Below are 23372 nucleotides of genomic sequence, written 5' to 3' on the forward strand. Positions count from 1 at the left end.
GGTAAGGGTGTTTAGGATTGCAGCCTGGGTTTACCAAACATATTAGACCTTCCAACCAGTTTCACAATACTGTCTGAAAATAATTGATAACCTTTTAAAAAATATATATCAACCTATATTTTAAAAATGGGTTTCTGCAACAAACCAGATTACAATACTCTGGATATTTTTGGTTAACACTGAGATAGTATATTTCATCTATCGGTTTCTAAGCAACGAACATATGAGACAGCCCCCATTTTATGTTCTATGTTCAATAAAACATTAAAATGAAAGAAGCACCCCCGACCGAAAGACTGAAATATGATTTGGAATAAAGCTTCTCTTTCAAATCAAGTCACTGTGTAAGATCACAGGGTCACTGAATATCCAGTTTCTTACCCAACTTAAGCCAGTTATCTGAATGCCCTGGAGAAATTCAATAACTTGTTTTTAAGTGGTTTAAAAAAACATAAAATGACCAAATGAGTACTGTATGGTCTAGTGGTGATGTTCAAAAAATTAAAATGGATTCCATGCAGTATGGAGAGATAGATGAGCTGGTTCTTTAGTTTTCAATTCATTTACTAAAAAACCTGACAGAAGCACTGCTTTTAGCACTTGCTAAGTGTACCGATTCAGGCAAGTTTCAATATTTCAGATATGTGGTGTTTTTTCTTTCCAAAATATGGTCTTGTGTTGGAAGCTTTTTTCTTTCCTCTTTGCAATGTAAATAAAGTGCCTTTAATAGTTGCTGAGGTTTTACAGAACATTTTAGCTCTTTCCTTTCAGTTGTTCCTTTTAAAAAAACTGTACCTCTGTCTGGAGAATTTAGTAATGTTGCAGATGAGGAGGAGAGTCGCTTGTTAATGACTGGATCAACATGTTTCGAAAGGTTCATTGTTGAAACAGATCGCCTGTCTGGATCTAAAACAAATGGAAATAATGCTAATTGACAGCCCACATGCAGAAATGCAACTTCCTAGTCCTCTAGAGGGAAAAGTATACCAGAGTAATAGGTTTTTTCCCCTATCAAATGGCACCTTTAACAAACAGGAAGGACTTTCAGGGAACTTTTGTAGGTGACTCAAAGAATGTGCACAAAATGATATAATGTCAAGTTGCCATCATTATTCATTCAGCCAAACAAACAGCATTTTAATGAGACAAATCTGAATGAAATGGCAATAAATAAATACAATGAGATATCCATGTCCATCTCATTGCGCTTACAATAAAGGTGATGCAGTAAGCCTGGATGAAATATGGGAAAATGATGGAGAAGCATTGACATGCCTACCCATATTTGGGCTTTATAAAAGCAAATCTGTTTAAAAAGAGCATTTGGCTACTAAGTTCTGGTTTGCATGAACAAACCTTGGTTACAGCTCATGGTTAAGGAGGAGAAGGTTTTAACCACAGGCCCTGTTTCAGACAATATGCCAAGTGTAAGCTTGGTGTAGCCCAGCATGTAGTAGGAGCAAAAAAAAAATACATAGCAGGGGCAAAGCGGCTGCAAGCTTCTCTCCAGGAGCCTGAATTTTCAGAGTCTTGGTAAGCCACATTATAGCTTATGTGTCATGCAAACCAGAAGAAAGTAAGCCGTTTGACCAGGATGCTTCAGAATAATGAGCACCTGTATTATTAAGATGAGACAGGGGTGAATACAGCCAGCACACCATGCCAAGAAAGGAGACCAAAGAAGGGGACGAAAAGTTAGGCAGACTCAAAGTTCTAAGAATTCCTGTAAATAAATTATAGAGGATATAAAGCTGATTTAATGGACTTTGGGGTTTTTTTAAAAAAATATAAAAACTAATTATATATTGCTATATCATGCTAAATATCAATCCAGTTAACATATATAAAATTTAGGCTTCCGGGTTCAGCGCCAGCGCCGATCGGCGGGGTTTCGTCTCGTCTCCGAGACGGCCCGTCCCTGCTAGGAGTGGGGAGGGCAGCGAGAGCGACGCTGCGCCCCTTAGAACCTCGGGAAGGGCGTCCCGGGGGCAATTTGCTCGGCACAGCCCCAATCCGGACTCCCCAACTCTTCGGTTAGCTCTAATAAGAGCTCCGGAGCGAGGAGGGTAGAAGTCGCGGGGGCCATTTTGAGCGGCAACGTTATTCTAGCAGGGAGAAGCTTCAAGCCGAAGGCGGAGAGCGCTGGATTCTTCCGAAAATAAAACGATTGGAAAAGACTGTAAGTAATCTCACGATTTGGATTATAAAACAATTTGGATCTGGGAGAGAGGGGAGAAAAGAGGAAGCCACCCCCCCCCACGGCAACAAAAGAGACAGTAAATAGAAACCCGAAGCCATAAATAGAAGATTTGCAATTCAAAAGGATCCCTCAAAGGCATCAAAGAGAATCTCCCCTTTGATGCAGGGTGAGAAGGGGAGAGAGACTGTGGTTTATGACTGCCCTGCAGCAAGAGGTAAAGACTGAGAAAAATCTTTCTTTTCCTGGGAGCCGGCAGCCCAGACAACCCAGTGAGTTGATCAGGATTTATGAGTCAATTTTTATTTTATTTTGTATTTCTGGACTTTGTGGAATTTCTTTTTTGGTTTAAAAGTTTGTGAAATGTGAGTTCGAACTTTATTGTTAATAAGACTTGAAGAATGCAGCCAGCTTGTTAAAATGGAGTCGAGAAAATAAACTGTGATCATATTCCACCCCACGTGACAAGTTTTGACCTTGGCAGGATTGAATTATGTCAACAAAAAAGTGTTCCCCTGAGTTCCAGCGGTCTGTTTTGACCTTAATGTGGGAAACAAGAATAGAGCTATGTCAAGAGGAGACACGACGGCAAGAGTTACAGCAAAAATTTCAGATGGTGATGGCAGAATATGATTTTTTAGGAGATGAAGCTTTTGACACTGAAAAAGATGAATGTGAGAATGACAATGATGATGACCGTGATTTGGAAGGAAAAGATGAAGATGAGGACTGTGATGATTCAACACAAAATGAAGCACACCACGAAAAAAATGATGACTTTACTCTACAAAAAGTTGGATGGAGTGCCCTGCTTTTGAGGGGGGCACGATTGGTATTATTGGAACTCCAGAACGCCCACAGGGAAGAAGGAAAAAATATGCAGAGAAGAGAAGAAATTCAGGGGTCCTGTATGGTGGCCTGGATGGCAAAAGACTGTAAACAGGGGGTGGGGTGAAGGGAAAGTGATGTTGTGACTATATGGATGGACGGATTAACAGGTTTATAACTGGTCTGCTGATTATGGAATTTGCTGGATTGGGGGGGTGGAGCCGGTAATCGGGGATGTAAGGTTAAATTGAGAATAGTTATAGTTTTAAAAGTGAATGGATTTTGGAAAATGTGAAAATATGGAGGCTTATAGAGGGAGAAAAAATTAGGCACGGGAAGATAAAATGGGAGTTTGATTTTTCAGTGATTTGAATATTAGATGAAAATGTTAACAATTGATTTATAAGTTGTATAAGATACAAAGGTGTATTTTTATAAAGTAAGAAACTGTTGCAGATGATAAAAAAGGGATGAAAACCGGGGAAGGGGGGGGGAGGGGAAGCCCACAAAATATGGTTTTACAATCATGAATGTAAGAAAAAATTTTCTGTTTTGTATTGTTTTTTTTCTCTTTTTTTGCCCTTTCTTTTTTTTCTTTTTTCCTATTTCTATTTTTCTCTTTTTTTGGTATGACAATAGATGGTTGGATGGATGGCCTCCTGCGTACTGCCCTGGTTTGCTGGAGCTCCCTGGTGGCAGGGGGGGGCTTTGGGGTCAGGGGAGGGGGAGGAGGACAGAAATCCAAGCATAAAATGGACCATCTCTGACTGTTCACATACATGGGATACTTCTGTGGCAGGGGAGGACCCATGTGGGTGGGTAGGAAGGAGGTGGAAAAGGTGTTTATGTATGTACCGTTTTTGTTTTTTTTGTATTCTGTAAAATTAATAAAAAGTATGTTTTAAAAAAAAACATATATAAAATTTAAAATTATCCATAAGTATGTGTGAACTTAATTGGGCAGCGGCTTGCACAAATCTAACCCTGTGCCCTGAAGCAAATAGGGATATCTGTCCATATTTGTTGTTTGTTTGTTTGTTTTATATGTGTGTTTCATACGTTATGCGATTGTTTTATTTTATCACTATCTGAAAAGGTGGGATATAAATTTAAATAACAAATACATAATTTTGAGGGTTCTTCCCCCAAAAGGAAAAAGTTGGTGTCACATACAATAGATGCCTTACCAAAAGCATGCATTATTGAATGGCCATTTGGACAAATGTCATACAATCCTAATCATTCCAGCCATTATACCAACACCTATATGCTGCTTTTTATTAGGACTTTCTTCCACTTTTTCTTATCCTCTCCATCATTTCCACCAGCATGATATACAATCCTAGCCATTCTGTAATCCTAGAGTGAAATTTCTCCCCCACCAGCAGCCTTTTTTTTTTAAGGATAGGCCAGAAAAATCTGCAATTTTAGTATGACATTCTTTTTTCTATAACAGAAAATAAGCAACTAGTATGTGAGGAGAAAGCATGGGGGCTGGGAGGGGGGATTGTGAAAAGCTGTTGTGAGTGATGAGAGATGTTAGAAAGGGAAAATTAAGAAGTGCTAGGAGAGAGCACCGAACAGACCGACATGCCCAGAATGCCATTTGCCATGTTCGTTTGGATAGACAGAAACTGCATGTCTGGAGAGAGGGAAGGGAGGAGTGAATGGTCATCTGAAGGGCAATCTGCAGGGCAATCTACTTTGTAATGGGGTTTATTTTACTTTCCTTAAATGCTGGCTAGGTTTGAGAATGCACTATCACGCTGAACCACCCTTTTCTTCCAATGCTGCAAAGTCAGCAGCTGTGCTATACTGAGAACTTAACAGTTACTTCAAGAGCACGGAAAGGCAAGTGCACAATTTAAAGGGATTTCAGTTGTAAATGAGAGGTAGGGAAATGGGGAGAAAGGAGGATAAAATAAATAAATAACTGAACAACTATATTCCCCCAAAAGAAATTTTGAAAATGTTGTTTGCTTCTGAAAGTAGGGGAGGGGAGAGATAGAGTCTAAATACTATATATAAACAGAATCCCTTCAAAACTGTATGCTGTATTTTGAGAAGCTGTGCCACATTCTTTAAGTCACCCACTAATAGCTTGGTAAATATGAAGACGGCAGGGGCTATCTATCAGCTCTAGTCTATGAGGCAAGTGTTAGACATGCACTGTCTCTAACAAAAGATGGTTTAGTTACTGGTGTACTGGTCCTATTCTGAGGAGATAAACTACTGGTGATTAAAAATAAATAAATCAACAAATCACAGGGATTTATGTACCGGGTTTTCTAGTACCACCCAGAGGTCTGAAGTGGTACTCCAAGCCTGCTAAATCGAGAAAGGTGAATGATGATTCAACAAAATAACCTAGGGACAGAATGCAAGACAATGATTTTCAAAAGTAAAGAAAAATTTAAAAGGCAGCAAACAAGTTATAAAGAGAGAAGCAAAGAGAGTAAGTAGAATATTGTTATGGAAAAGCAACTGTTTATTGATTTTGCAACACAATGAAATTAGTAGCAATATGAAGTACTTGCTCTTGGTAAGTGCAATGATACACATATTTGTTTCATGATAAAGGCAGTAACACCCATTAGCGTGCTTGTGTAGAAGAAAGTATTCGATATATATGCAAATTCCTAAAGTTAAAGCGTACTGGGCATTAATCTTTAGCATTAAAGCCATCACATGACACCTGCATACACAGAATGCGCTTGGGGAAAATACTGCACGATTTATTTTGTACCTGATATTTTGTCAAAACTGAACTTTTTCAGAGGAAAGGAGAAAACTACTTTAAAAGCTTTTCAGTATTAATGAATATTAGTTATGCTGATGAGTGGCCCCGCCACCCACCCACCCCAAATACTGGCTTTTAAAGCAACAACAAAATAAATCCCCACTTCCACTTTTTATATAAGAATTCACATTGTTTCCCTAAAATACTCATATTAATAAAGTCCGGCAAGTACATGAGTTTTTGCAAGTTTGGCTTAGACTGAAAGACTGCTGGCACACACACAAGGTCAGAGAGAGACAGGCAGAAAGAGGGAGAAAGAGACGAACAAAGCAAATTAAGTGCAAATACAGATGGAGCGAAAAAGAGCAGTCAGTTCTCAAAGCATTAGTTCAATTTCTCATTTGTGAGTGCTTAGGCATAAAAGGCAAGAAGAGTGGACAGGCTTCCTCAATCACAGTCCATAAACCCATATTAGCACAAAGACAGGGAGCCAGGCTGAGACACCTGGTCTCCTGTTTTACCTGTATTGTTAATGCTGCTGCTGTTATGAAGTGTACCTCCCCAGGACCACCTATTTTGCTTTTGTTTCGGTTTCTGGCTCCTCTCAATTGTGCGCCGCACGACCGCTTCATGGCGCTCCTAATGAGATAACACATGGCTAAGTCTCTGAACAGATACAGCCACATTTTGACAGCAGCAATGCAATCAACAAGGGTACAAAGCGTTCATCTTCAGGTGTGCCCAAAGAGCCACTCCGAATGGAGACATGCATGAACTACCAAGTACACCCATCCTGCTGTGTGGGTCATTGCTGCTCATTAACAGTGGCTCACAGACGTTTCCTGCCTACCTGCAAGTCATTTATTTCTTAAGTTTATATCCTGACCTTCCATCCAAAGGAGCCCAGTGCCTCAAACACACCAGCAATAAAACAAACAAAAATCTAAATACATCTAAAACTGTATACACAATGGGAAGAATGCAGGAAGGAGCCCACACTGATGCTAGTGGCAAAAAAGTAAATATGTTCTCACTGCTGAAGGTGGAAATTCAACATCCCACAAGATCCCCCTAGGACAGTCCGCTTACCTTGTCCTCTTCTATCCGCTGTCGGCGTTTTTCCTCCACTGCAGCTCGCCTTCTCTCTTCTTTTAGTCGTTGCTCTTCTAATTTCTTTTTGCGCTCCTCTAGGTGTTTCTCATAATATTGCCTTGCTCTCTCCTCTTTTTCTACCCAGGCAGCTTCTCTTGCCGCTAAACAGCAACAAAGGAAATTTCATTTACAATGCTGTTTGCCAGGCAATATTCCCAGTTTGAACACCTTAACAAAACTCTAGTATTATGGTCATTTCCAATTTTAGTTGCAATAAGGTTGGTTATTACATTATTTTACCCACGACTAGAAATTCAATGATTGGTGATGTTTTGTTTTGATATAAATAGCTAAGAAGTTGGATTCTATATCCAAGTACTAAAAATTAACAGTAAGTGGACACTATGAAAACCTTCTAGAGTGGAGCATGATTATACTGAATCAGACCATTGGTCCATCCAGCTCTGTGTTATCTACATGTACTGACAGCCCTTCTGCATAATAATGGATGGGAGAGGGGAACTACCTTGGGAATTTGTGGAAATTCTACCATTGGTGGTGATTTAAAAGATGCTAAATTACCACATTATCAATGATGTTTTGAAACATACTTTCCTTTAGCATTTAATAACTATAATCTAAGAAGAGCTATTTTTACAAAAAGGACAAGGGAACCATGATTATTTATTGCATACATACTTTCAAGTGACTGTGGATTGGCAACATTACCTCCATTAGTATTAGGCTTTTAATTTTGCATGTAACTTTAGGACATTCAAAAAAAATTGTTTTGCTCTCAGGTTTCATTCATTCATTCTCTCTCTCTCTCTCTCTCTCACACACACACACACAATCTGATGGGAAATCTTCATGAATGTAATTTCATAACATCCCTAGAATGGATCTGAAAATTAGGGTGCATTTTCTGAGATATTCTAAACCTAAAATGTTTAGGAGCATTAAGGATGTGATTCTAAGCATACTTACAAGGTGGAAGATCTGTAACTTTTTTATATAAAGAGGCTTTTTTTATAAAGAGTCTTAGGCAAAATTTATTAAATTTGTATAATATTTCACACTAAAAAGTAAAAAACAAAACAACCATCAACTTTTTAGAGTAAGTATTTGTTTATCTCTAAAGGAATGATAGTGCATTATAATAATAGGTTGTATTCAACAAAGTGCAGAGCAGGTTGTTTCATTGGAGCAAGAATTTCTCCTCATACAATGAAACCACCTCTTTCTCTCCCCTCCCCTTGCATTCCTCTAAATCTAATTTTTCTCCCTATCCTCCAGAGCATATTTAGGGACAGTGAGGGAGAGAAGGAGGGAGGAAACCCCCTTGTGCTAGTGCTGATTCTTGCACTAGTGGAAACATGGACTTGAATACCACCCATTATATATGCTATATTCTTAATTTATTAAAAAAAATATATCCTGCCATTTCCAGGCAGCTCACAGCAAAATTAAAATGCACAGGCAACACAAAACAAATAAAATAAAATGCAGTCTAGATCAATATTTAAATGGTCCTGCTGCAGTTCTTGAGAACAGATAACATACAGGCTAGACTGGCTCTGATTAGGGGACATTTTCAGAAGGTGACCTGCAACTCTAGTTGCTAAAAATAAAAAAGCAATCGATACAAATTTTATCTAAACTTCCACCACACCTCACTGGCTTGCCAACAAGGTAATAAGTTTTGTCTTATAGATTGATGGCAAGTTATGGATTCTACTTTGAATGCCAAGAAATTAATTTACACTTTGAAATCTCAAAGAATCTTCCTCTGCATTATCTGGGCTGGGCAGGAGTTGGAGAAATGGAGCTACTTAAAAATCTCTTCTTATGAATGAACTGAAGCAGAACACAATGGCATTAGGTAAGATTCTAGCTTGCAAGCACTGATATATTATATAAATTAGCTTACATCTTGATTATCTAAGCAAATAGCAATGGCATCCTTTCAGGCTACGGTTCATTTCAAAATGCAAATAATTGATAATCTAGACAGCAAAACATGAATAGCTTGTTCCTCCAGTTACAGAAACATTAGCATTACTACTGTACTACACTTGAATACCCTGATTCCAACTTAACTTGGCAGGAGCAGGGGGAAGTGAAGCTGCATATTATTATTCAGCTCTGTGCTGTACAGGGCCAGCCCTACCACATCCTTGGCAATTGTCCTGTTTTGACCAGGACATCGCGGAATTACAAAAGCCATCCTGGCTTCTGACTGGATCCCGGAATGTCCTGTCTTTTGGTCTCCTGCAAGAGTGAGGGACTCAAAGATGCTCATTCTTGGGTGCCACGCAAATCAGCTGGCACCAGGGCTGGCTCTAGGTAGAGTCCCGGTGGTGCGGGGCGGGGGCGCCGGAGCGATCTCCGCGCCTCAGCGCCAGGGCGCCCGACCTGCTCGAGACTGCGCTGGCTGGCACATTTTAAATAAGAGAGACATGCGCACAGTCCCATCTTAGCAGGAGACTGGAGCTGTGCTCTGCAAGCCCTCTGCAACTTGCATTCTGTTCAAGCACAGCAGAGTGCAGCCACCTCTTCTTCTCCAATGAGGAGGCCTGGACTCTGCTCTCCTTCCAGGGGCAGGAAGGAACCAGACGGTGGTGGTGACGACAGCCTTTGCACTCAGGCTACTACTGCTGCTCTTGGGGGCACCCAGAGGGTCCTCAGCAAGGCCCACCCACACCGCCAGCCCTGCAGGATGTTCACCTTCCTGCTGCCAGCTAGAAGGAGTGCTTCTAGCAGGGCATGCCAGGCAACGGGTCCATGGAGTTCAAGTACCAGGCGGGGGAGATAGGTGGGGATTCAGAACCTTTGTGTTCAGTGCCTGGTGCTGGTGGAGAGGAGTGGTGGGTAGACTACCCCTGAAGGTGGAGTTTCCACTTGGCTGCCATGACCGAGGCTGTACGCACACACACACACACGTATACGGGGCAGGCGGATGGAACTGCCATCTTCATTTTCAACACTGGGATGTTGGAGGGCATGCTACCATTAGGAAAAAAAGAGGGGCAATTGCTGAAAAGGCAGTAGCTGCAGCCCTCTGATGAGAGACAGAGCGGTGCATGCTACATGGCACAGCCAGGACTCCTTCAAAAAGCCGCTGTCTCACACAAGATGGAAAATGCTATATTGTCACCAGTGTCTGTCTGTCTGTTAGTTAGTTAGTTATTGTAGCATAACAACCGTTACTAACAACCCAAAGGTACAGCAGCAGGGTATTATACCACACCATATACAAAGCAAGCAAGCAAACAAAACACAACAAAATAACACATAAACTTAAATAAAGAAAACCATATTTCCTGAGCTGAATAACGCTGCCAGGGTTGAAGTAAGATTCAACTGGCAGTCCAGTCAGCGTCTGTACATTGAGTGGGGAGGTGATGCTATCTTGCCCTTTACTGCAGGCATTCTGATGAAGGATGCCGCCTTTAATAACTAAATTAGAAAGTGTGCATGCACACGAAAGCTCATACCAAAATAAAAACTTAGTTGGTCTTTAAGGTGCTACTGAATGAATTTTTTTATTTTACTTCGACCCAGACCAACACGGCTACCTACCTGTAACCGGTATTTTTCAAGGGTTTGATATATATTCTTCCAGTTCTAGTTATACCAGTAAATAAAGCTTAACAGAAGTATCTTACTGCTGTTGGTCTTTAAAGTGATGACTGTATATATACATTATGCCCTATGAAAAATCCTTAATACAAAGCTGTTATAATTATTAACAATAAGTTAGAAATGCTGCTCTTTGAAATGAAAAAAAGTTTCAAGTGATAGAAACTCATGGGTGGTAAGTCAATATTGCTTCGGGGAATAAATATTGACTGAGCCATAAGTTAATAATGCTACCCCCTCTCCAAATCTCATCTATCATTCAGCGCTTGTCTACATTTGGCTTGTCTTACAACATATGCAACATGCAGATGGCCTGCATAGTGAGGGCAAGAAGCCCAGTGCGATTCTGCAAGGCCCGCTCTAACCTACTAAGTGCTCTGAAATGTATGTGGATGGAACTTGTGCAAAAGGGAAACAGGAGATAAAAAGAACTCTGTGCCTCCCTGTTTATGGTTTGCCCGTCATTGCTCCATTGCCCTGATACCTCTACAGTGAGAAACAATATACGGTAAAAATTACAAAGGCCTTATTCAAAAGTACCGGTAAGCATGACCCCCTGCCAACCCTCCCACATCATTAACGAGAATTTAGGGGGAGGGGAATTAAGTAGGGAAAAGAAACAAAGGAAGAATATTGAATTGTCTATACAGTAGATGGACACACAGACAGGATGGCTTCTTGATGCAGAGATAAACTGGGAAGAATATTCAAACAAACAGAAATACGCTTTGTGGAATTCAAACCAAAGCTGATAAAAATGAAGCTGCAATAAAACTGCTATGCAGACATAGCCTAAATCTAGACACAGCTGCTGGGGATACATAAAGCATCAACTGCTTTCCTTAATAGTTAACTATTTCCCCCCTCTAAACACAGTCTTTCTCATCCATCTGCAAGACATAACAGTTGCTGACTTTATATTGTCCTGAAGAGAGAGAGGATGTGAAGCCAAGGCTGCCTACAACATCTCACTGGCAACATTCTTTTCTCCCTCAAAAAGGTCCACAATGGACTTGGCAACTTCAGCAGGTGACAGAAAAAAGAGGTATCTAGAAGACAGCTTGCACAAAAAACCCCCATATCTGATCAACAGTCTTAACTTTCATTATATAGTCTTGTGTTCATTATATAGTCTTTAATCAAGTGGAAATAATTTTATTGACAACAACTCTCATGGGCATAATATTCAATTGCCATAATGGAGAAAATTACAAGAAATGCTGTTGATCTTTTATTGCCTTTTAATAAACCCAGTAGTTGTAGTTGTTGTTGAAGTTTATCATTACAACTTAATCATCATAACCCTAAAATTATCCTTCATACACTGCCTCTAAACAGTCAATGAATTTACAAATGTCAATAAATGCAGTTATTTAAAATTAATTTAGAAGGCTCCATTGTCCCATCTTAAGCAATTTCTCCACAGAAAAAAGAAGCCAGGAAAATATTGGTGCATCATGCTGGAAAGTGTTTGCACGCACTTTTTTGCCCATCTTGTATTTCCAAACACTTAGGACTCGCATGAGTCTGTCTTATAGCTGAAAAGGAGAAACCTAATATTTCTTTGCGTCTGCAAAAAAAGTGTTCCCTGCTGCCCTGCCCCAGTTGAACATTTGAATGGTAGTGTGCAGCATGGTGCGGTGCTGCTTCTCACCTGACCCCCAGCTGTTTGCACTGCCATTGCTTACTGGGAGATAAAGGGTAAGGTTGTAGGGAGATTGGTGTGGTGCAAATACACTAACAGGAGAACCCAATTGGCTTTGCTGCTGCCTTTGCACTGCACTCACCTGGCCACTGCCTCACTCTCCTCCTAAGTAAGTAGCAATAGCAGCAAAGGCTAGGTGGCCATCTCTTGGGGATGCTCTAGCTCTGGATTTTCTGCCTCAAGTTTGATGGTCTACAATGCCACCTCTAGTTCCATGGCTCTGTTTTGGCCCTGCTGACAGAAGAGGCAGTTTCCTTGCTGCTTAATTGTGCTAGGAAGTCATACTCTGTCCACTGCAGCTTCCACAAGGAATACTGTATTTTGGAAAACCTTTCCATAACAAACTGCTGCAAACCGAGTCATACGTCTACTGAACCATGCAGCTCTAGCAAAGAGAGACTTTATGGTTTCACTCTATTGTTTAACCATTTCTCCTGGATGACCAATAAAATAGTTTTAGAAAGTGGAAGAAGAAACTGAATAGGGTACACCGGTCACCAACGTTGTGCCCAAGGGCACACATGTGCCCGCAGAGGCCTTCCCTGGTGTCCGCAGGTTCCCCCTCCCTTCTGAAATTAAGACTGGTGTTCTATTATAGCCAACAAAATAGGTTGCAGTGTGTATGTGTGTGAGAGCCACAACACCTGGACATAGCTGCCAAGTTTTCCCTTTTCTCGCGAGGAAGCCTATTCAGCTTAAGGGAATTTCCCTTAAAAAAAGGGAGAACTTGGCAGCTATGCACCTGGACCCCAAGGGTTGGTCTACCCTGCTCTAGGAAATGTTCCTTCTATTAGTTAGTGACAAGGCTCATTTCAGAATGAGGGAAGGGAATTAGACGGAATATTTTTAGAATGCCAGACTGCATAAAGCAATTATCTGCTGTTTCAACTCCTTTCAGGGAAGCAGGGTGAGTATAAGTTGGGTGAGTTATCTAAATAAATACTACTATGCAACTGTTGTTTTTTTTAAAAAAAATGCTGGTTTTATGCTGGTGCTGTCATTTCGGTATTAAGATGTGTATTTGTTGTGCTTTGGGACTGTTTTGTGTAAGGTGTCTGCTAATAGTGTGTGTGTGTGTGTGTGTGTGTGTAGGTAAAGGTAAAGGGACCCCTGACCATTAGGTCCAGTCATGACCGACTCTGGGGTTGCGGTGCTCATCTCGCGTTATTGACCGAGGGAGCCGGCGTACAGCTTCCAGGTCATGTGGCCAGCATGACAAAGCCGCTTCTGGCAAACCAGAGCAGCGCACGGAAACAGAGCAGTAGCGGTGCCTACTTATCTACTTGCACTTTGAGGTGCTTTCAAACTGCTAGGTTGGCAGGAGCTGGGACCGAGCAACGGGAGCTCACCCCATCACGGGGATTCGAACCGCCGACCTTCTGATCGGCAAGCTCTAGGCACTGTGGTTTAACAGCATATATATATATATATAAAATATAGAGAGAGATAGTATGCTGTCTAAGAACAGTTTACACACCAAAGAAGCAGGAAGTTTGCTACTTTTTTCCTAACAGGAGAAAGGAAAGCACCTTTGAACGTGACTTGCCAGCTTAACAACCATAAAACATTAACCCAGGCTTCCCCAACCTAACATCCTTCAGATTTTGTTCACCTACAGTTCCCATAATCCCTGTTCATTTCCTGTGCATGGTAGGATTTATGAGAGTTGGAGTTCAAAACAACAGGAGAGCCCTGGGCTGTGGAAAGCATAAATCAGGACCCTCAGGGAAAAAAATAGTAAACCACAGCTAGATTCATATGGAAGGAGGAAGTCTTTCAGCTATCCTGGCCTCATTCCATTTAAGAATTTTCTAAGTAATAACCAGCACCTTGAATAGGGCCCTGAAATGAATCTGAAGCCAGCACAACTGGTATAAGGCCAGTGTAACACGGTCCAAGAAATAGACACCAGAAAGCATTCTGCACCACCTGCAGTTTCTAAAAAACTCTTCCAGGGCAGCCACACACAGACCACACTGCAGAATTCAAGTGTGAAGGTGTCCAAGGCATGTGACTAGACTCACTGGGTGTAAAATATGAGGGACACTTCACATAGTATTCCCCCCCCCCCAGATGGAAATGGAACTTTTGCTTCAAGTCCCCATTTTGCTTTACTCTGGTGCATTGCACTGTCCCTTCAAGTTTGAGCCATGCTGTTCAATTGAATCCTGAGAGTTTGGGCAATATGATCAAACCAATCAAAGAGAACCAGACTGACTGATGAACAGCCTGGATTAGTGCCAGACAGCTTCCTGTTCTATAGTACATGGAATTAAATTATTAAGAAATAAGCAAACATAAATGGAAGAGAAGAAACATGGAAAACACAACTGTTTTGCAGGAATGTATAGCCAAATGCATCAGAGAGAGCATATGATTTACAGATTTGACAGGTAAATAGAGAATTTATCTGCTGTTAATTTTATACTGCTTATTTATCTGTACTCTCAAACCAGCGCAATTATGCTTTATGGTCAAAAATATAATAGTGTGTAGGGTCTGATTAGAGTGTGAAATAACTGTATCTTTGCCTTCTACTCTTCTTTCTGAAATGCCAAAGAAACACCACCACCAGGGTCAGCTGCAGGCAACTGTAATGTGCCATTATGATCTATTTAAAAATATGGCAAGTTGACAGACATCATACTGAGGAAGACATTTTTCACAAAATTAAGAGTGGCAGCCACTGTGCTTTGCATTCACATAAGAAGAAAAACAACCTTTTCTTCTCCTTCTTTGAATGGTTGGCAGTTCAGATGCCTCTGGGTATAGCCAGAAGAATAAGTTAAAATATGTTCAAACCTGCTTAACCCCTCATGGTTCCTAACCAAGGGACCTCAGAAATGGTGGATCTGTAAAATGTCTGGGAATCTCCAGGATTTGTAGTACACTCACAAAACAACAATTCTCAAAAATTAATTAGTGGAAACTAACTTAGCTGATGAGTAGATATCAATTTACTCTCTCTTCTATATGGGGAGCTTCAACATAAGGGAACAGACTTCAAGATGGAGAAAACAGACGTAAATCTCCCCCCCCCCTTCTCTCATAAAACCAGAACTTGAGATCATCCAATGGCAGGTGATACAAGACAAACAAAGGAAGTATGTCTTCACAATGTGCACCATTCATTTATGAAATTTGCTACTACAGGATATGGTGATGCCCACTAGCTTAGATGGCTTTATAAGAGGAGTAGAAAAGTTCACAGAGGTTCCAGGTTCAGAGGTGAGATGCCACCAGACACCAGTTGTCAAAGAGCTGTTACAGGAAAAAGGGCTGTTACCTTCATGTGCTGCTTGTAGGCTTTGCTTGCCCAAGGCCTCAGATTGTCTACTGTGGGAATCAGAGCACTGGACTAGAGGGATCTTGCACCCTGATCCAACAGGATCCTTCTTATGGAACAAGGGCAGCCAGTGCTGCATTTCAGATGTTGCTGGATTACAGTCCCAACCAGCTTGCTCAATTATCAGTAATAATGGGAACTGTAGTTATAAACATTTGGAGCTCACCATGTTGACTATCTTTATAATGCCATTGCAATAAGAAGGTTCTGAATACATCATATTTTAGTTTGCTATGAAATCAGGTCGAAAATGAAACCCACCCCAAAACGAAACAAGATGCCTTTGATCCAGAGCTCCTGTAAGTAGAACTCTTTTCACAGGACACTCTCACTGGAAGGAGAAGGGAGAGAAAAAACCTTCTGGAAAAGTATGGGAAAAAGAATTGGGGGTTTGAAGGGAGTAAAATTGGTGAAAACCATTTTCCTTCCATTCCTCCAGCAGGAGCCTCCAGTAGATCTCTGTCTCTTTCATAAAGGAAGAAGCATTTATGTTTTTGTGGAAGGGACACTGTGAGTTCAACCTTAGAACTTCAGAGAAGAAATACTCTTGCAGGAGGTGTGAAGCTTCCTTTTCAAATGTGAACAATAAGAAAATGTACAGAACAGAATAGAATAGAATAATTTATTGGCCAAGTATCAACCATACTTGGAATTTTGCTTCGACTACATTGCAATGTAAAGAAAAACGTACCTCATACAAACACTATTCCCCTCACAATACAACAGCACAGCGAAAAACCCCATACTACCAACTGGCCACCCTTTTGCCCACAACTACAGATTCAACAATTTGATGGCACAAGGAAAAAAGCTATTCCTGTGCTTAGACGTTTTTGTATACAGAGTCCTGTACCAACGTCCGGATGGGAGTAAATCAAACAGGTGATGACCAGGATGCGAAGGGTCTACAGCAGGCATCCCCAAACTGTGGCCCTCCAGATGTTTTGGCCTACAACTCCCATGATCCCTAGCTAACAGGGCCAGTGGTCGGGGAAGATGGGAACTGTAGTCCGAAACATCTGGAGGGCCGAAGTTTGGGGATGCCTGGTCTACAGCAATTCTCTTTGCTCTCTTCCTGACTCGAGCGGCATAACGTGTCTCTATTGGAGGCAAACTAAAACCAATTACCCTCTCTGCAGTTCTTACTGCTCGCTGGAGCCTCTTCTTATCCAGCTTAGAGGCTGTACCATACCAGACAGTAATGGAATTACAGAGAACAGTTTCAATAGTACCTCTATAAAATTGGACCAACGATTCTTGGGGCAGATTAAATTTCCTTAGTTGTCGCAAGAAATACAATCTCTGGTGTACCTTTTTATAATATTGATGTTATCTGACCAATTTAATTTTTGAGAGATCATAGAGCCCAAGAACTTAAAGGAGTCTACCACTACAACCATTTTACTAAGAATGGAGATTGGCAACAAGATGGGAGGATGCCTTCTAAAATCAATTATCATTTCCACTGTCTTTGGGGCATTTAGCACCAAGTTATTCCTGCTGTACCACGAGACAAGATGATCTACTTCCCACCTATATGGCAACCAGCCCGTAAACTGAGATAGTCTTTAGAGGTCCTTCCCATGACCTGAGGAGAGGTGGGCAGCAACTGGGCAAGACAGCCTTTTCTGCCGTGCCCTCTACAGGTGGAAGGCTCACATGGCTCTCCAATGTATTTCCTATTGCAGGCAAAGACATTGGTTATTTTGAAATGTCATGGATGGAGGCTGACAATAGTGTTCTAGAACCTGCAGTAGCCTCTGCCAGTTTGCACTTATTGTGTGAATAGAACCAAGACACATGAAAGTCTTTACAAATTAATGACAATATGTACTTCTCGTGCTAAGTAACACTACTTTATCCGATGTAGGCCTGACAACAAGACTTGGGTTGGCATGTTCTGCTCTACCACACACTGAACTTTCTTGTATGAACACAAAACCCTCTCTGTACACAATATCCTATGTGAGGAGGACATGTCTATGCTCCAGCACATGTACAACTTATGTGCTAGGACCACGTGTTGACCAGATCTCAGAGATCTAGTAATTAAATTCCATGAACTATTTTTATGGCTAAAAGTACACATTTAATTATAGTCTCGTAACTCATGCTGTTTAATGCATAATATAGATGTCAAATGACAAGCATGTTATAACTGATGAGAATCACCAGTTAGAAAGAGCACATTGAGTATGACTCACCTAACAGCTTTTCCCGTTCTTCTCTCCGTTCTCGAGCAAGTCGCTGCCTTTCATCAACTTTCAGTACTGGCGCAGGGTCTGTAAAATAATAGAAGATTTGAGGTGTCATATTAGAAAAAGCAACATTCTAAAATCAATTAACAAGCAACTGTAATGTTACCATTTAAGACCTTTCACATATTATCACTTTCACATATTTAATTGCTATGAGCTTGGGATCTCTCTGCCTAAAGAAAAAAAGAACCACCATGAACGGCATCCAATTAATTCTTAGAATAACACTTAAGGCCAAGTTCTCAAAGAGGTGGCCAGCTTCTGTCTGTGTTGCAGCACTTCAGAAAGCAGGTGGGGCTGCATGTTCCCACATAAAAATCCATTCACATAGAAAACATATATATAGGGGGTTTCTCTCTCTCCCATAGACGAGCAACCGTTCACATGAGCTCCACCCTTCAGTGTGAAGTGAAACTACTGACACTAAATTTCTACCTAAGTGAGAACTTAACAGGCTATTGGTTGGATTCAGAGAAACACCAGCGATGGAAGGGGTAGATGGAAGATGCTCCTGTCCAATTTTCAGGGTTATATTCTCCATCTTTATTCCCCTATCCTGAAGCTCCACCTATTCAATAGGGTTTCCCGACCTTCATGTGAGGTTGTTTGGAGGCTTTGGGCGTGACTGGGGGTGGTGGTGAAGGGAGTCAGAAAGTCACCTTCCATACCCCTTCTTCTTCCACCACCATTTCTCAAGATCCAACCTCAGGTGTTAGATTTTCGGGGATTTATTTATTTATTTTGTACTAAAAACCCTGATCCAAAAGAACTGCTCAAATTACATACCAACAGCCTGTACACACTGCAGCATTTACCAGAAAACACATCAGTTTTGTTCCATGCAAACCGCATGTGAAAGCATATGAGACCATCGTGATCTCAAGAACAAAAGCCAACACTTCATACAAAGTACTTCTCAGACCTCAAAGATGGTGGCATTATTTAACTACGCAGACTTATTTTCCTCTGTTGTCACATGCCATAGATCTTGCCTTTATAACTTTTGTTTTAGGGGTAATGAATGAAAGGTTAATTACTTGGCAGAATGCCCAGGTGCCAGCGACTGTGTTATGGGTACAACTAACCAGCTGACGTCCTGTCACTCGATATATAAAATTTAAGATATGCAACAGGGGAATGAAACATTTCACAGGATTCGAGAGTCCTTTATTTCTCACAGTTTATAATGAACCGCCTTTCAAATCTGAGCTGCAGAACAGAAGGCATATAGACAGTTGTTAAAGTGATGATGTGTCTATTCAAGAAAACAAAACTCTTTCCTGACTCATTTAACACTGTGCTTGCCAGAGGATAGGGGGGGGGAATGTGCAGCTAGGACAATATATTCAGTAAAGCCCAGCAGTGTATTTGTTCTCTGAACCCTGTAAAGTAAGCAAAAGAAAACTGGAGTGTGAGACTGAGCATATACAGAAATTCATTTCACCTGGTGCTTATAGAATACATTTACAATACTCAGCACTGGAAGTGCAGAGACCCAAGTGCATCTGAGCACACTCACAAAGAGGTTGGTCAGGGTATGCCTGACCCTAATCTGTATCTTTTAGATTTGCAAAGGAATAGTTTAATTTCCTGGGTTTCATGACTTTGCAAGAACTATTTCTCGCTCTATGTAAATGCATAGTACAAATACAATATCAGTTTGCCTATGTTGTTTCAATGTTTCTTGTCTATATCTGAACATACAGGTGGCGACCATTTTAGGCGCGTCCAACTGATGCATGATTGCCAGCGTGCAACGTGGAAAAGGGCAGAATGGGGGAAGAATGGGAGGCAGAACAGGGGTGGGGCACACTTATATATGCTCTGCTAATGCATGCAGGGCCAGAAACAGACCCCCCCCCACACACACATGAAATGGTTGCCACCTGTAATTAAAAGTTCAGTGACACCTGTGACTGAAAACAACTGTGAAAGAGGTGAAATACATTGTTAAAAGGGGTTTTAAAAATACATCTCCAGGGTGGTGAAAGCAATGAAAAGTTCACAAATTGATACCTGGCTTGGCTCCAGCACTGCTGGCATTCTGTCCTAAAGCGGCAGAGGTGGGGCGGCTGGATGAAGCAGCTTTTTTGTCTTGCACCACTTTGGAGTTTTCAGATACTAAAACAAAAAGAGGGAGAAAAGAATATCAGTTAATCAGACCACTACTACTGAGTCAAGCCACCTTTGTTCTATTCACACAAACCTTGCAATAGCCAAGGCAAAATTTACTATGCAGTGCAACTCTGCAGAGAAGGGGTTCAACGGGATTTCCATTGGCTAGGAATGCCAGGCCTTCTGCTCCTTCCATGGCTATTAGAAGTGGAATGGATTGTGCAGAATGAGCAGTTACATCTATTTGTGCAGGCTGTAGAATTTGAGTTACATAAGCAAGTTTTATTTTAAATTCTAGTACAGAATACACACAACCTGATAACCAAGTACATGCTGCCATTATGAAAAGTGCAGTCCTTCTTTATTGCCTCTTGCTATCTCTTTTCTTCCTACATATTCTCCCTATTCAATCATCCCCTCCACTACATATGAAATACAAACCACTGCCCTAAGAAATGGGTAGTAATTAAGACAATGGTACCTGTACACACCAGGTGGTCCAATACTAGAAAGGGGGCATCTCAAGACTCAAGATGGAAGAGCCATAGCTCAGTGGGAAAGGCTCCCACTCTGAAACCCTGGAGAACTACTGCCAGTCAGAGTTGACAATACTGAGCTAGAAGGGTCATTGGTATGCCTTGGTATAAAGCTCTCCCTATCTTCCAAAGAGAGAAGCTCTCTTCTATGAATGCCTCATGGGGATTGAATAAACTTTAAAATCCACTAGTATTTGAAAAGGTTTTATTGTTTTGTGGGAAGTTCAAGGTTAATCACTTCCTTAAAATTGGCAGAAAGCACCAAATGTTAAATTCAGAGACTAAGCTGCTGTATTTGAACATGGTCCAAAAACAAGTACTTCAAGAGAGAGTCAGCCAAATCAATGTGGGGGGAAAGGGTTCCCTGGTGTAGTCTGAAAATGTTCTTACAAACATAAGCTACTTTTAAAAGAATCAATGAGTACAAACATTTATTATGACAAACAAGGCAATGATTTACACTTTCATCTGCTTAATTCCTTTTCCTGTGCCGATATATTTTTATCCGTCAATTAACTCAGGCAGCTCCCAATTTTCACCGACAACACACAGCCATAGGAAAGCGTTCTTTGCCTATGCACTCTGTTCACATAGGCTGAGGTCCCTTAGCAGAGCAGTCAACTTGAAAAGGTGAGCAAGATTCAGAACCACTGCTTCAGATTAACAGCCCTGGAACTGTACAGCAGGTGAGCTCCACTGCCTCCCCTGGAGCTGCTGCTGAGTCCAGCACACCTGTTGCTTCTGGTAGGTGCTTCATTTGCAGTCACATTCTCTCCCCCACCCCCGTTTAAAGTAATGCAGACGGAGACTCTGTCACATGAGAGTCCATGGGAACAAATATCTCATGGCCACTGCCAAATTTCTATTTATTTATTATTTAAAATTGTATTATCTTTGGCAGTTAAAAACACACTAACCAATGACAATATAACTTTTTAAAAAATGTTTGATTAAAGAGAAAACATGAGCAAGGCCACAAAATACAATCAAACTAAACTAGAATTTTAAAAAGTTATGGGAAGATATAAAGGTCAAAAATGTGAAAATGCCAAGCACGCCACCCCCGACTAGGAACCACAACTGAGAAGGTCCTGTCAGCAGACACCACCCAGCACTCTTCAGGCAACAGGAGCACCTAGAGAAGAGTCTTTGTAGGTGATCTTAACACATATGTGTCACGAACTGAGACTCCTCATCCGGTGATAAGAGACTGAAAGGGAGAGCATGCAGGACCAGCCCCAGAGGCACTGGTACCCTTAACTGTCTCTAGAAGACCCTAGAATACCTGACCCTCCCTTGCTCTGTTGCAATAGTTTTGTAGAAAAAGGTTGAGTCCTTTTAAGTACAGCAGCATCCTGCAGCACAGGTGGCACTAACAGTTACGTTGTACCTGGTGGTACTGCTGGAGAAGGGCTCAATTTTAGCTTGCTCTGTGTTTCCCAGAACCCTGCGGCCCACCTCGCCTTGTATCCTGTCTGAACATCATCTTGTCCTACACCCAGTTGAGTCTGGCCATGCTGCAGTGAGCAGGACAGTGAGCAGGTTCACACACAGCAGCCATTGTTATACTGCACACACAGGATCCTGAGCAACAGATGCAAATAGAATGGGGAGAGAAAGAAGCCAGATGAGCTATTCTAGATTATTTGTACTTTCTATTATATGGTTCCATCCTTTCTTTTCTTGTGTTTTAAACCAACCTAAATAATAAGTTTAAAGTTGTAAACCAGTAACAGAGCTTTAACTATCAGATTTATTGTACTGTGTTTTGTGTATATGTGCTTTAAAAGTAAAGAAGCAAATAGTTTTAGTGGTCTGTTACGAAAAACCTATTTGCATGTGCAAAAATTCAGAATAAATTGTATTCTGAACCTGTACAGCTATATAATTCCTGGGGTAGATATTCTTTGCATCAAATTTTCTAGGCACATGAATCCCTGTGCTCTTCCATAAAATCATGCATTTTGTTATGTAACTAGGAGACATCCTGTTGGTTTCAAAGCCTTGATTTAATTCACAGAAATGTAAATCTGTAGTAAAATGAAACACCATAGGCCTCATACAGTATGCAAAGAACAAAATTTCAGCAATATTTATTGAATAAGTTAGAAATAAGCTCTAGGCATGAGTTTCACTAAGTATTCTTATGACATTCTATACTCACTGAATATACCAAATAGTTTATTTCTAATACTCCATGCATGAAATTTTAATGACACTGCTCTGGAGACAAAACCAGCAATATTAAGGGAATATTAAGGAAATAGTTCATATCATAGGATGCTACATACCCTGTTTCTCATATTTTAGGACATACCCATAAAATAAGCCATAGCAGGATTTTTAAGCATTCAAGGAATATAAGCCATACCTCGAAAATAAGACATAGTGATAGGCGCAGCAGCAATGCCGGCCGCGGCAGGAGGAGGAGGAAAAAAATAAGACATCCCTTGAAAATAAGCCATAGTGTGTTTTTTTGAGGAAAAAATAAATATAAGACGTGTCTTATAATATGAGAAACACGGTAGGATGAGGGACTTTGCTTATATCAACACAGAAGAAGGTAGTCCAGACAGACACATATAGTTTAATTAAATCTGGAAAGCTCACAGCATGATATCATCAATGGTTATTGACATGAAAACTCATCTAAAATTAGTTCAATTATTAACATATAAATATATTCTATACTTCATCATATAACCTCATACATCTCACTCAGCAATCTCTAGGCTATTAAGAATTGCACCACAATAAATACTTCAATCTTTAAAATTGCCAAAGGACTTCTTGTTGATTTTGCTATCAAAAATGAGCATGGCTGCACTTCTGGAACATATATTGTGTCAGAAAACACTGTCAAAAAAATCAAAGAAAAATGTACAGGCTGTCTTTACACATCACAATAAACCA

General features: G+C 40.8%; 1 protein-coding gene across 5 annotated transcripts in view; it reads right to left on the reverse strand.

Moving 5' to 3' along the window:
- MAP7 (microtubule associated protein 7) overlaps nucleotides 1–23372 on the reverse strand; it is a 103005-nt gene that overhangs the window by 26278 nt on the left and 53355 nt on the right. For all 5 annotated transcript variants that reach the window (XM_060272709.1, XM_035108897.2, XM_060272710.1 and 2 more), the window contains exons 2-6: nucleotides 19825–19929; nucleotides 17755–17832; nucleotides 6855–7018; nucleotides 6287–6404; nucleotides 796–906 (exon numbers count right to left, since the gene is read on the reverse strand). In XM_060272709.1, the coding sequence (XP_060128692.1) occupies nucleotides 796–906; nucleotides 6287–6404; nucleotides 6855–7018; nucleotides 17755–17832; nucleotides 19825–19929 (576 nt within the window). The remainder of the gene's footprint in view (nucleotides 1–795; nucleotides 907–6286; nucleotides 6405–6854; nucleotides 7019–17754; nucleotides 17833–19824; nucleotides 19930–23372) is intronic.

Source organism: Zootoca vivipara, chromosome 3, assembly GCF_963506605.1.
Source record: "Zootoca vivipara chromosome 3, rZooViv1.1, whole genome shotgun sequence".
Taxonomy (NCBI): Eukaryota; Metazoa; Chordata; class Lepidosauria; order Squamata; family Lacertidae; genus Zootoca; species Zootoca vivipara.